Source organism: Melospiza georgiana, chromosome 13, assembly GCF_028018845.1.
Source record: "Melospiza georgiana isolate bMelGeo1 chromosome 13, bMelGeo1.pri, whole genome shotgun sequence".
In the NCBI taxonomy this organism is placed as follows: domain Eukaryota; kingdom Metazoa; phylum Chordata; class Aves; order Passeriformes; family Passerellidae; genus Melospiza; species Melospiza georgiana.
In genome coordinates, this window is record NC_080442.1 from 5,294,741 (window position 1) to 5,308,577 (window position 13,837).

At 38.2% G+C, this 13,837-nt stretch overlaps 1 protein-coding gene across 3 annotated transcripts in view; it reads left to right on the top strand.

Moving 5' to 3' along the window:
* Positions 1 to 3,782: 3,782 nt before the first annotated feature.
* ACSBG1 (acyl-CoA synthetase bubblegum family member 1) overlaps positions 3,783 to 13,837 on the top strand; it is a 35,080-nt gene continuing 25,025 nt past the window's right edge. For 2 of the 3 annotated variants that reach the window (XM_058033825.1, XM_058033826.1), the window contains exons 1-2: positions 3,783 to 3,948; positions 12,738 to 12,820. In XM_058033825.1, coding sequence (XP_057889808.1) covers positions 3,869 to 3,948; positions 12,738 to 12,820 — 163 coding nt within the window. In that variant the 5' untranslated portion in view covers positions 3,783 to 3,868. The remainder of the gene's footprint in view (positions 3,949 to 12,737; positions 12,821 to 13,837) is intronic. The other variant, XM_058033827.1, reaches the window with a different exon arrangement.

Sequence of the window (13,837 nt, forward strand, 5' to 3'; positions counted from 1 at the left end):
GTTGAAAGCAGGATCCTGGAGACACAGGTAAGAGAACAATCTGCTGAACTGCAGCTGCAGCTTCTTGCAGACCCTTGATTTTTGTAAAGTATTAAAAAACCCTTTTATTAAAACACTGGGAAAAAAAGTCGGAAATTGAGGGATTGTCTCTTTTCAGTCACACTAAATCTGCTTAAAGAGCTTCAGTGTTTCCTCTATAAGGTGAAACTAGAATCACAGCAGACTTTCCTTTGTGCTCAGCTGGATTCTTTCAAGCATCCAGATGTCAAAAGTTAGCACAATTTCTACAAACTTTTTAGGGAAATATCCTTCAAGTAATATTTTTAAGCTATGATTTTTAGTCTTATTCAAAATGTATGTTAAACAATAAAGTGTGACAATTTCATTTAATGAACCTTGAATGGCCCTGAGCATGTAATTATGATATGAAAAGGATGTTTTCTATAGAAACAAACTGTTAGAAAAATCTTTTTGCTATAGATGGAAAGTAAAAGATGGGTATCTCCAGGAAAAATGTAAATAATGGCATTTCTTTGGAGCTATTGTAGGGTAGTGTGTAGTGAGTAACTAGCAGTCACAGGTTTGTCTAATCTGAATTCCTGCATTAGAAATAAATTAGTATAAAAAGCATATGTGAGTTTAAAAAGCTGTTGCTTGCCTGAAGCTTTTCATTCTGGAATCTGCCCTCAGCATCATCTCCTTGGCCCAAGGTAGCATAAATTGGTTGATCCTTAAGGTGTGTGTTTAGACTGACTTGTTTAGTAAGATTTAATGGAGGCTTTGGCACTGTAATATTTGAAGACATGTTTGGATTTAGCATTTTGCATAAACCCCGAAAACTACTCTCATTTAGTGGATCTGTGGAGTTTAATTTTTTTTTTACTTTAGCTGAAATGTTTTAGACACTGAATGAAATTTTTAATTTTATGAGACTGTAGGAAAAAGATCTGTAGATAATCACAGTAAATGTAGTTAACAGAACATAGCAGGCAGAGGGCTGCAGTTAGTAGCAAGTTGAAAAGCTGACAAGCCCTAAGAAAACTGATATGAAATATTAAAAAATATTAGAAGTGGTGCAATTTATGTAAAGAAATGTAACAAACCCTTTGAAACAATTTTGAATAAAGGTTATGAGATGTTCTGCTGGTAGTGGTTGTGAGGTAAGGCCTTTCTTTTTATTTGATTTGGATTCAGTGCTGGAAGATGGGAGGAACAATAGGACTACCAGTTGAATGTTTGCATCAAAAAGTATTGTTTGGCACTATTTCTTACCAGTTATATGACTAAAAAAAGGGGCCCTGTCATACAGTTGCTTAAACTAACTGGGATGACTAGCAAGGAGCATCCAGAGTTAGTCCACCCCTCTGTTCATTTAAGTAAATACAGATTTTATGGTGAAACATTCACTTTCTTGCCTTACAAGTAAATAGATGGGGGAGTACTCAGCCCTGGGTAGTTTCACATTTCCATAGCCTTACTGTGAATTAAACCTGAAACATCCTGTCCCAAGCATGCTCCATCCACACCCAGGCTGCTTTGCCTTGCAGTGCTGTTGGTCACTGCTGGACCTTAGTAACAACATGGCTTTGGTTTGGCCTCTCTGGTATTTCTGTTTGGGATCTTGTGACTGTGCAAATTGTAGGGACAGTGTCTTCAACTTTGAGGATGCAAATTTCTGAAAGATACCAGTCCTAATTGCAGAGCAAAGGATGTGAACAGTATGTGAGCTTTATTTGGCTTTTATATTCCTTTATTGCTTAGTGAACCTGTCAACGCCCAGAAATCTTATCCTGTAGCTGCAGAAAGCAGCCCATCCCAGCACAAATATTCTGCTGGGTCTAGTGCAGGCTTGTGCAACTTGTATGCAGGTAGATTTAGGCATAAAAGAAAAGGATCATACCATCTTGTGAGGTGCAACATGTAAAAACCATTTCAAGATGAAGGTTTTTTGTGCTGAGCTCCATGTAAGTTGCTGGCCTCATTTGTTAGGATTTGTTTCTTGAAACTTGAAGTCAACCTAGAAATGTACCAGAACTGCAAAGGCAGGTTCTGTGTCAAACTGTTGCAGCTTGACATTCATGAGCCTGTTGTTTAAGTGACAAGACGGTAGCTGACAGTTGCAGGGAACACATTTTATCACAATAATGTGAGTTTTCTGTTACAGTCACACAATAGAGAGTCCAAAGCAACTCTTCTCCACCAATTCCCACTGATAAATTCCCCTTACTTCACAGTCTGGCTTCCCTTCTGGCAGTAACAAGCTGCCCTTGTTACTGGAGGAGTGATCTGTCACTGGATAATGCTTGATTGTGTCAAAATAATTTGCTAACCATCAGCAAGTTTAAGGAAAATTATAGGAAAAACAAACAAAAAAAATCTTTCATAAACACAGTGTATACAGAGGACACCTAAATTGAGGTTATCTGTTTATTCACTGAAAGTACAAGACTTAGAGAATGAGCAGCCATTTCCTTCCAGGAGACCAGCCTGTTACCCAGCCACTAAACACACAAGATGCAACTCAACCAAGGTAATTAGCAGCTCTCTAATTGGTTTCCTTCATATAGCATCTAAAACACTTTAGATGACCTGAAGAAGAAAAAGAAGGGTTTTCTTGCAGCAGAGTTTTTATTATGTTACTGGAAAGTTGGTTGCAAGGAAGAGACCTTGTGGCTTTCTGCAGAGAATTGTTGGAACAAAGGGTTCAGAGAATTATCCCAAAATGAAAGAGCTAAATCAATCCTGACAAATAGAGTTTTGCTTCATATGTTGACAAATTTTTACCATTGAAATACCCCCCTTTTGAGTTCAGATATTTTCAAATCAAGTTTCTGGTGTTGAGAATAGATCCCTTAGAATCTCCCTTCAGAGTTTTCTTTCATTTCAAGTTGCATTGTCTACAATTATGTGTTTGGATGTGGTGCAAGGCACTCTGGAATAAAATCCACACTTTCTACAAAGTTAATATTTGCTGTCTTAGGTACTCCTAGTCACTATGGCTCTCTTTGTACCATTAAGTCAAACATTTTCAATGATGTTCTCTGGCTCTGAAGGCCATGGCACAGCATGGCTTGCATCTCTCTTCCTCCTCCAGACAGGGTGGTCATTAATATCATCTCCAGTGACAGCCTCTGCCCTGCATTGTCCAGGCAAGTGCCAGTTCCTACAGAGCCATGCCAGGGAAGGTGCTCACAGTGGGTGGCTTGAGCCATTCTCTGGATTTTGTTTAGTTTACCAGTATAGAAGTAGCCTAAACATCTGAACTGGTCTCTCTTACATCCTGGGAAGTAATTTGTTCAGTCATGTGTAGAAACCTCCATGTTAAACCATAGGCCTGCTCTGGTGAGGTGCAGGAAGTGCTGCTGTAGTTGTGGGGCTGGAGGAGGTGCTTTGCTGTTGCAGTGCTGGGTTTCATAGATTGAGTTGACTTTAAGGCATTTCCTAATAAATCTGTGTTTTCTTTAAGCAAATAGCTTCATTGAATGTTCTTTTTCAAAACTAGACTTAGTAAAATTAGAATTGCTTCAACTTGTGTGAATGAATTTGTGGAAATCTTGGCAAAAGCAAAGATTTGCATCTTAAAGCATTGTGAACTCATTAAAATTCTTCTCATGGATAATTAAAGAAAAGTGAATTAAAAAGAAAGTTTAACAGTAAGCAGCTCACAGGCACTGCGACATTTCAAGCATGTTAAAATCAGAAAGAAATAGCTTTTGTAGCAGTAGACTCCTCCTCTTGTATTACGTGTTGTTTTTTCCAACAAATAACCAGTTACTGTTGGTTTCTTTGGTTCTCCAAGTAGCTCATTTATGCCTGATCTGCACAGCTTTTCAGCATATTTGTGACCAGCTTTGCAGGGTTTGTCAGCATGCTTAACAGTGGAGAGATCCTCACAACACAACTGCAGACTGAAAATGCAAGGAATGTTTCAGGAAGCTGTGAAAATGGGTAAAGTAGCTTGAGCATTTATTTTAACAAACTCATACACCAACTTTTCCCAGCTTAAGTTTCTCTTGTACTACTGTGAAGATGCACAAGAATTTTCCTGGTATCTCTACTATCTAATGAAGAATAAGGTGTATCTTTTGAGGCTAGAATAAGAGAAAATTGTTAATGAAGATTATAAATAGGTTTATTCTCCTTTGCTAAATCCTACTTTGACTTTAAATCTACTGGCATCATTGGGTAGGTAATATGTTGCTTGTATCTTATTGGCATATAGGATACACCTGTATAATGTTTATTTTATAGCACAGAGGCTATTTAGCCTCTTCTCTTCTGGATTTGGGGGGGTAATCATCAGGTAATAATTGATCTTTGTGACAGACCATCTTCTTCCTGTCAAAGGCAGCAGAACTTCACCAGGTAACCCATCTCTTAGAGGTGGGAGTGGGGAAGTGACTTTTAGAGGAGTGCATTTTGATGTTTGTGTTACCTTTTACAAAAACAATCCTGGTGGGTGCTGTCTCCTCCTTTCTGTCCTAGGCAGCACAAAAAGAACATGTTGTTTCTTCTACCTGTTGATCTAGCACTGGAATGGTATCTCTCTAGAGATGGAGAGAATCTCCCCATCTCTGGAGTTTTTGGAAGTACTTAAGATTAGAACAAGAGATCTCATGGGAAATATTTTAGCTTCTGATTGTTAGAAGTTTGTCAATGTTGCTAAGGATTAATATCCATTTCCAGAGACTTAATTTAGTCTTAAGTTATATCTAAGTTCACATTTATTTAGGGAATAACTTGCATGTTATGTCTCTTGGAAGATTTGTTTGATCCTTTCAGGTAAAGGATTGTTGGGATAATTTCTGCCATAATGGTTCCTTCTGTTCTGGGCTTTGTAATCCTGGGTAAGAATCATGAGGAGCAATCCAAAGACTTCATGTTTTCAGAACAGGAAGAAGTTCAAGAGATGTTTGAAAACCTTTGAATGTATTGTTGTTGCTTCTGGAATCCCAATGTAGTTAAGTAGTAGAATTGCAAGTTTTTGGTTTAACCTGTCCAAAGATCATAAACCATTATTTGACTTGTGATCTGTATAGGTATATGTACACTCTGACTCATGAAAGGGAGGATTTTGCTAAGTCAGTAATAATGCCTCTATTTTAGTTCAGGCATGCTTCTATTTGTGACATACTTAATAAAAAAACCTAAAATCTGAGTTTACTTTGTTAAGGAAAAAAAGTTAAAGGAGAATTTAAAAGTACAATGGTTTGCATCCACTGCAAACAGGAAGCTTAAGGTTCCTGTGTTAGATATATGTTTAGCATTTGGGTTTTTCCTGAATTTCTGATGGAAGAATATCAGACCCTAGAACTCAAAATACTTGTGATGCATTCAAAGTCTTTGGCATAAACATCTATGTTTGTTTGTTTTTGAAGATGCCAGTGCATGTTGCCATGTTCATGCTGTTGCATTAAATGCTGTTGTTTACCTGGTGTGGTTTGAAGTTAGGTAGCAAAATTCTGTCCTTTTTTTAGTATGCTGGAAGTAGGATTCCAAGTAGAAAGGACTAGACAAAGAAAATAAAATTGTATCAAATGGAAATAGGAAGATCTTTTATAAGGCTGAAATTGAATCGGTATGACCTGATTCATTCAATGAGGCAGAGATGAAATAATGAGTTCTGTGTGACCTAACTTTGCTACATTCCCTGCAAATAGCCATGCAGAGACAGATACTGGGAGATTTCTGCTTCAGGTCTGGGTTTTTGCTGTGCAGGGGAGGACAGAGCCAGAAAATCTGTACCAAGGTCAGGGCAGGGTTGTAGTATGCTCCCAGTTGCTGAATAGAGCCTTTTTGGGGGAGAATAAAAAAGGCTCGTTACATTGTTTATTTCTTCCCATTCAGCCATGAAGTTCTCAGCTATCCCTAAAACTGCTCTGCTCACCAAAATACTTGACCTGATTTTTGAGGATATTTATTCTCAACAAGAATAAAATGCTTCAGTTCTGTTTTTTGCAACTAAAGAAATAGGTTTTACTAGAAGGTGTGTGCCAACTGTTATATGGTAAAATAGATCTCAGCTGTTTATCACTAGTATTTTGTTCTTTATTCAGCATTTGTTTAGCTTTTAACTATATCTTTGTGAGAGAAGTTGTGTGAGTAATTTGACAAAGACTGGTTTCTTGTGCCCTGGGAAAATCAAAGTTATTGTTGAATCAGCTGAGCCTTTTTGCAAGAATAGGAACATATCTGGGCTGATCTATGGCCCTGTTTTTAAATCTCATGAGGGCATGGAAACCAATTAACAGCTAAATCTAACCTGTTCTTCAAGGGCAAAGGGGAACTTTTAAATAGAATTAATAAGGAATGTATTATAATATTGCCCTCATTTGAATAGAGGAGTAATTAGTAAATAAGATGACCAGTCATAATAGACAGCAGTGTCCTGTAAAGGGCCATGGGGACTTCCTGTGACTCTCTACTCATTACAGGAAAAATACTACATTACAGAAAATGGGGGTTTAAAGAACTAATGTGGTGTGTCATTACTGTGGGGTTTTTTTACCTTATGTCATAAAAAATGAGAAAACATCTTCAGAACATCTTGGGTAACAGTTGGTAGCACCTCAGAGTCTGGAGATAGAAACAGCCAAGAAAATATTCTATGCCAGTCTCTTTAGCTGCCAGTCTATCAAAGCTGTGGCGCTATGTTGATTTGAGTCAGAGTGACTTTATTGTCTTTGTCTAGAACTCTAGGTCAGATCTGTGATTCTGAATTTATTGTCTTTGTCACATTGTAGAAATGTGCTCATTTCTACATTCTGTCCCTAGAGTTCTGTTATAAAATACTGGATTTGGTATTTTGGTCTCTTATAGGATACATGGGGATTTGGGAAAGGATTTCTCATGAATGGGATCCAGATGAAGATATTTAGTTTCTGAAGTCTCTAGGCAAAATACCAGAGTCATTACAGTTTTCAGAGGTTACCCATAGGTAATTTAAACCATTACTTTTTGCTGCCAGAAGAGTTGGCAGATGAATACTTAATGATTCCCTCTTGAATTCAATGTCCCAATGAGCTGTTGAAAATGTCTAACACCCAATGAAAAATTTTTATGAATGTGCAGATGTAGACCCAAAGCACTCCCCAAAGCAACTCTAATGCAGAGTAAGGCTGGTGGAATGTGTATAGCTGGGATGGCCTGGAGAACATGCAGCAAGAGCTTGGAGGGGGGAATTCCTCAGTGTTGGAACAGAGATCCATATTTGGGACACTTGTCACCAAGACTGAAACAGCACAAGATGGACACTTGATTAGAAGAAGGATGTTTTGTCATCCACTTTATAGTGGATTCTTTAAATAATCAAGCCAACAAGCTGCAGGAGTTCAGAGAAGGAATTCACTGAGTTGTCCTCAAGAGAAGCAAGTAGTAAAAGATAAAATGAAAATTTATGGAGTAGTTCTGTCTTGGAAAAAGGCATATTTTCCACTTCAGCCTATTTTTTTTGTGTTTATTAAATAGGATTAATATTTAATAGTTAGGAAAGCCAGTTCAATAAAGAAGTATTTGAGAAAAAAATGCTTGTGCAAATGGGGATCTGCACACATTGCTCCTTAAGATAAACACCTGTGTCTTACAAAATATTTCTTTGGGCAAGGCAAGCAAAGAAAGGAGTTTAATTAAAAGGTGGGACTTTGTTGTAAGAAGTATGAAGTAACATGCCCACTGCCATGTGAATGCAGTCTCTGGTGAGCTTGTAGGTGATATGCCCGGAGGAGCAGCCAGGCAGAGGAAGGAGCTGCCCTGCTTTGGATCATCACAGTGAGAGCAGAGCAGCACTGAGCCTTCCTGAGAGCCACTGAGTCTGGAAGCAGTGCTGTCAGAGCATCCCCAGGAGAAGCTGAACAGGATTGCTTTTTGGAAAAAATCATGTAAGGGACAGAGAAATTGTATGCACTCTGCAGACACTGTAACTGAGCTTTCCCTCCCTATTGGCTGTGTTCTCTGTTGCAGACAGTCTGCAGGATAATTTCTTTCGAGAGGGCAAAAGCAGAAAAATCTTGCAATCTGCAAGTTTTATAATAAAAGCTTTGAAAGTTAAGTGGACCTGAACTGCAGTAACATAGTTGACCACAGCCAGATCACAACCTCAGCTTATCTGATAATGAACGCAGCATCTTCAACAGTGACTATGTCTCATCCATTAAACCAGAATAAGAATAATTAGTTAATAAAAATATTTTGCTTCATGATGATCTGACATGTGGTACAACAGGACCCAGGAGCAGGGTGGGAGTGGAAAAGCTGTGTAATGAAGAAGCCTCTGCAACAGGGATACCAAGAAAGGGAGGAGGAGATGGTATCTCCATTGTGAATCTGACAGCACAGGTCTGGAAGCTCAGGATGTGGCTCTGAGTGAATGTGTGGTCTGAACTACCCACTGGTTTTATGACAAAAAAATGTTTGAGTCTTCTTTGTGAGCAGTTGTTAATGTGATTTCCAAATGCAGAAGTACTTTGGCTTGCTATATGTGCATAGGGGGTTATGAGTAAATATTCTGATGTCTAAATGAATACCTTGTCCTGAATAATGTATTAACAATTTATTAATGTAATTATTTGTTCAACAGCTTATTTTTGCAACTTTATAGAAAGCCTCTCTCTCTCTCTCTCTCTAGAAAGGCTGATCTTTTAAATTTTTGATAATTCCTGTAGAGAGCTGCCTGGTAAAAACTTGACATTGACAAGATTACAGGAGTTGAACACGAATAGGATAGGGAATGGGAATACCAAAAGAATGAGATGTCTTTTTATTTGCTCCCATATGTAATCTGTTTAATGAATAGGTTCCCCTTAAATTTCATAATAATATCATGGCTGCATAACAGTGTTCATATTCTCTTGGTGCAGTTTGTGGTAGTAGAAATCAGTCTGCAAAAACCAGGCCAAAATGTATCCTAGAACATAAATTTCATAGTTTTTAAATTTGAGAGAAAAGCTACAACGTAATTTTACAGGACACTCAGTGTACTCTGTAAGGCTTATTCAAGTGTGAGTTTCTGTAAAATGTTTCTTCCAAAGAGGAAAATGGTTTATTATCATATTAAAGACTGACTTAGTAGATTCTCTTCAGTTTTATTGTTTGTATTTTCATCAGATTTTCTATGAGGAAACAATTTAGATGACAGCAAATATCTGTTTCTGGCCTAGAGTGTGAGGTTTAAGCAGAAATTCTCATTCCCAGAACAGGAAACAGAGCCTGTGGAAGGGAAAGACTAATTCCAAAGTCCTTTAAAACAACAATAAAAAAAATATGGAAATTGGTATCACGGTAAGCAGTGCCATTAATCACTAAGCATCATTATGGGAACAGAGCAAACAGTTTTTCTAGCGTGCAATTAGCAAAAAACCACTCATCCACTCATTTTGTAATGATAAAAGCAGAGAGATTTAGCTGTGGCATTTAGTTTCTGTAGTTACAATAAGAAGTGATACTGTATTCAGTGGTTGCTATCAAATACACTCAGATAAAACCAGTAATTGCTATGACAGCAAATCCAGATTGGATGCTTCTCCTCTGGTGACTCACACCCAGCAGGAAGGGCTATCAGTTACATCAGTCATTATTTTACCTCACACACACATTGCTTCCTGGGTTGCAAAGATAAATCTCACTAGAGCTGTTACAGTCATGGAAACAGAGGGAAAGGAAGCTGTCCCTTTGTTAATCCCTTTGTTAATAGAGAATGTTCAGAATCTTGCTTTTCAGGTTGGCCTGGTGTGTGAGAGCAGCTTCAGTGTGGAACAGCATCCAGGGGGCACAGGGGAGTGGTGGGAGCTGTGGGTGGGGTGGGCAGTGCTGGGCTTTGCCCCAGAGCTCTGGATAAACCAGCCAGCCTGAGCTGTCTCAGGTGAGAGCAGTGTGTTGAATTCAGGCAGCAGATGAGGTCATGTTTGCTAGAGCAATACCTTGACAATAAAGCCCAAATTACATCAGGAAATACTGTCATTCAAAAAACACCCATGCTAATGGAGTTCTACAGAAATATGCTTTGGTTAGTTCCAGTTGGTCAGTGTCTTGGAACTCTGTCTCAGTTTGTCCTAATTGACTTGTTCAAATGACCCCCACTGTTGAATTCAAGCTCTGTGTGATTTGTAGAGGTTTTTGCTTATTATCTTTGGAATTGTAAACTTGCAGAAAGTCCACCTTTAAACTGGTAGTTGGATTTTGGAAGATGCTGGCCCTGCACTAATAACACTGAATAATTTATGCAGAACCACAGTCTTAATAAAAAATTTAAGAGCCAAAGTCCAGATCTCTGAAGCATTTTGGTTTTGCTGGGGCATCTTGGCATCATGCCATGGTTCTGCAGTGCCTTTTCTCCTTGCTGCAGTTTATGCTCAGTAAGCTCTTGATCAGGCAGCCCCACCAATTTCTGCTCAGTTCAGTCTTGAACAGTTCCAGATACCATAACCATTCTTGGATATTTACTTAATTTTTAAAGAAATAACTCTTAATAAAAGGTTAAAGTAGAGTCATCAAAGCCACATTCTTTCACTCAGAAGCAATGGTTCTGAATACACACAGAAGTTGTTGTTGGAAGAGAAAATTTCTTAATTGTACTTTCAGGGCAAAAAGCCTCACTGGCAAATGAGCTGCCTGATTCCTGGGGACAGGTAGGAACTGTGTAGCATGGAGTGCTACCAACTTTAACACTCACAAAGATACTGAATGTGTAGGGACCCCATGGGAGTTTTGCACATTGAAACATTACCAGAGGAAGTCCAGAAGTTCAAATGTTGGTTGCTGTTTTTCTATAAAGAGAATATAATGTAAACTGAACCAGTGTCCTGTAATAGATAAGAATAAAGCAATCTTAAGAGATATTAATCTGGAAAAAGTCATTATGTTTATTAAGGTTTTGAGTATCATCAGATGAGGCTTTTCTGGTACATTACTAATCAGAGTTGTTTTATTCAGAAGGCTTTTCTGCTGTTTGTTTTCATCAAAAACGTTTTGGTTATCTTTGGACCAAGACTTCAGGTTATTTGTTTTGTAAAATAAAAAGCTTTTTTATTCGCAAGATATTTAAAGCAAAAGGTTCCACTGGATTGTTAAACATCAAATATAGTTTTTCTTTAAAATAGGAAAAGAATCAAGAATTGTATCAAGTGTTTTGAGACAGCAGACAATCATATGTTCTTAAGTTATTTCTGATGGGGATTTTTTGTTTTATTCCCAAACAGATCTTCCTCATCTTTCATTCTGTCTTTGCAATCCCACTTCATTAAGTCACCATTTCTTCCACATATCAAACACAGGCTTACCTTTCAAAATGTGGGATAATCCCCTTCTGTATTTAAATTACTCAGTTTCTCCCCAGCATCTGCCTTCACCAAGCCAGTGACTATTTTCAGATCCTCATTTTGCTTATCAGACAAGCCCTTTCATGTTTCATGCCATTATGCCATTAACAAGAGAGGAAATATCCTCACAGGCAAGCTTAGTGATGACTCCTTGTTTTCCTTCAGCTGCTTTTGTGACCTGTGCCCTGCCCTGAGGGTACCTGTGGGGAAGAGTGAGGAGGGAAAAGAACTGTGGTTGTTACTTCTGAGGGGTGAAGAGTTACACAGTCTGCTGAGTTATTGTAAGGGAGACACAGCTTGCTTAAGGCTTTTGTGACAATAATAAATTCTAGGAGTGTCCCACATATATAGGTATTTTACAAGTGTGGTTGTTAATATGAAATGGGAAATAGTGCCTGATGTAGTGTTTGGTCCTGCTGTTTGCTCCCTGTCCTCACTGTGTAAAAACTGCTTTTGAGGTTGTATTTATTTGAAAGCTGTGAAGGGTATTGTTTCAACTTTCTTTTTCTACATTTTGAGTTAATTTATTACACTGTGAGGGGAAGGATTTCCTGAGCTTCACTCAGGACTCTTCTGTTGTACGTATGGGGAAAGAATGAAGGAAGTTCTAGCTTCTTCTTAGCCTCTAAAGCTTCTGATTCCCACCATTTGTTCTATGAAATGAAATTAGCTAAATTAAAAAATCTTTATGATGCTATTCTTGCATAATCTGTAGTGCATTGCTATATTTGATAATTTCTGAATGCTTATTGTTTAGGTATTTTGCACATGGAATTCTTAGCAGTCTGTCACCTTACAGACTTTTTGGGTTAGAGTTTGTATTTGTACTTTAAACTTGGTCTGTTTACTTTTAGGAAAAGTTAATTTCATTCATGTGTTAATGATAATTTGTTGTGTTGGTGACATTGTTGAGAAACTTTATTATTATAATTATTAGTATTATTATTTTTAAAATTGCCTTCTCTTCCTGGCCTAAAAAAAAAAAAAAGCCCTGACTTCAGAGCTTCATCAAGGTATCAACAGTGACAATTGACAAGGTGGTGTTGTTGTAGCAGTGTCACTATGATCAGGGTTAAGATTGGTAACTCATTCTTCATACTTGTATGGTTCATGGCCTCTTTGTGGAATTTCAAAGTTAGTGTCTTCATCTGGTATATTCCATGATGTTTTAACCAAAAGTGTGAAATAAAGAAAGTCATTCTTAGGGCAAGGCATTTCCATTGCACTAGGTCACAGTGGAGTGTGCAAGAGTGAAAAGTATTTGATAGCTCTGAACTTTCTAATTCCACCTGCTTGTATTTCAAGGTGCTTGCAAGCTGTGGTTTTTTTTACCTTTTGATATCTATTTTGCATATTTGTACGCTGATTGTAGTAGATCCTGCTAGTGCTCCTGGATAACATCTGAATAGTTCTATTTGCTTTTAGAACCTTTACAGATGCAGAGACTGTCTGCAGGGATCTGCTGCCTCATTTGGAGGAGACCCAGGGTGAAGGCATAGAGCCAGCAGGTAAATATGTTAAAGATGATCCTTGGAAATTTGAGCTCTTCTTAGGTTTGTTTTTTCTTTTTAAATGTATTTTTTATGTCTATTCTAGCAGGTTTTGACTGACAATTTCTCAAGGCCCAGTTAATGAAAGACAAGATTAAAACTGAAGTGAGTCAGGGCAGCTGAAAATTCTTCAGGAGCTGCCTGAAAATTTGCATGTGTTTCTGCCAGTGTTTGTCTGTATTTGAAATGATGACTGGATAAAAATTAAAAATAGCTTGATCCTATTGAGAATCATGCAAATTGTTGTGTTACCTTTGGCATCACAGCCTACTCACCAGCTGTCACCTGGGGAGGATTTGGTGTGCAGTGTAGTAACTGGAGGCTTTAAAGGAATATCTGTGCTTTGGTCAATTGTGTGTTGCATCAGAGCATGTGCACACTGGTGTCATTGAATCCAGCTGCAGTGCTGAATGGCTTGCCTGAGCGTGCTGCCATGTGGCTTAAAGGAGGTTTGCTAGCAAAACTTTGGAAGGTTTGCAGCCCTAAGAGAGTTCCCTGTTGCCTTGGAGAGGCTGCTACTGGTATCTAAATGTGCTCATTACAACAAAACGTTTGTTCTTGGAGAAAACTGAAGCAGTGAGCACATAGCTATCTGATCTATGTAGGAATCTTGCATGCAGGCTGTATAGTGTGTATAAATATTTATCTGTCTGGATATATAGTTACTTTTCAATAGGCAGGTCTTTGATACACAGTAGGGTTCTTTCCAAGAAGTGAACTGCTAGGTATATGCTTTCAGTGAGCAGGAAATAAATGTGGATGAATAAAGGCATAACAAACTCCTGTTTTCAAATTCACAGGGTATCTTATTGTACTGTTTGAGCTACATGTTCTCTATGTAGATTGTCACTGAGACTGATTCTGCAGAGTGCTTGTGAAGGCTCTGACCTATTTTCCTAAGCATTTATCTGGGACAGTGGTTAATGCTGCCAGCTTCCTACCTGCTTCTCTCCCAGAGGTTGCTGCAGTTTACAG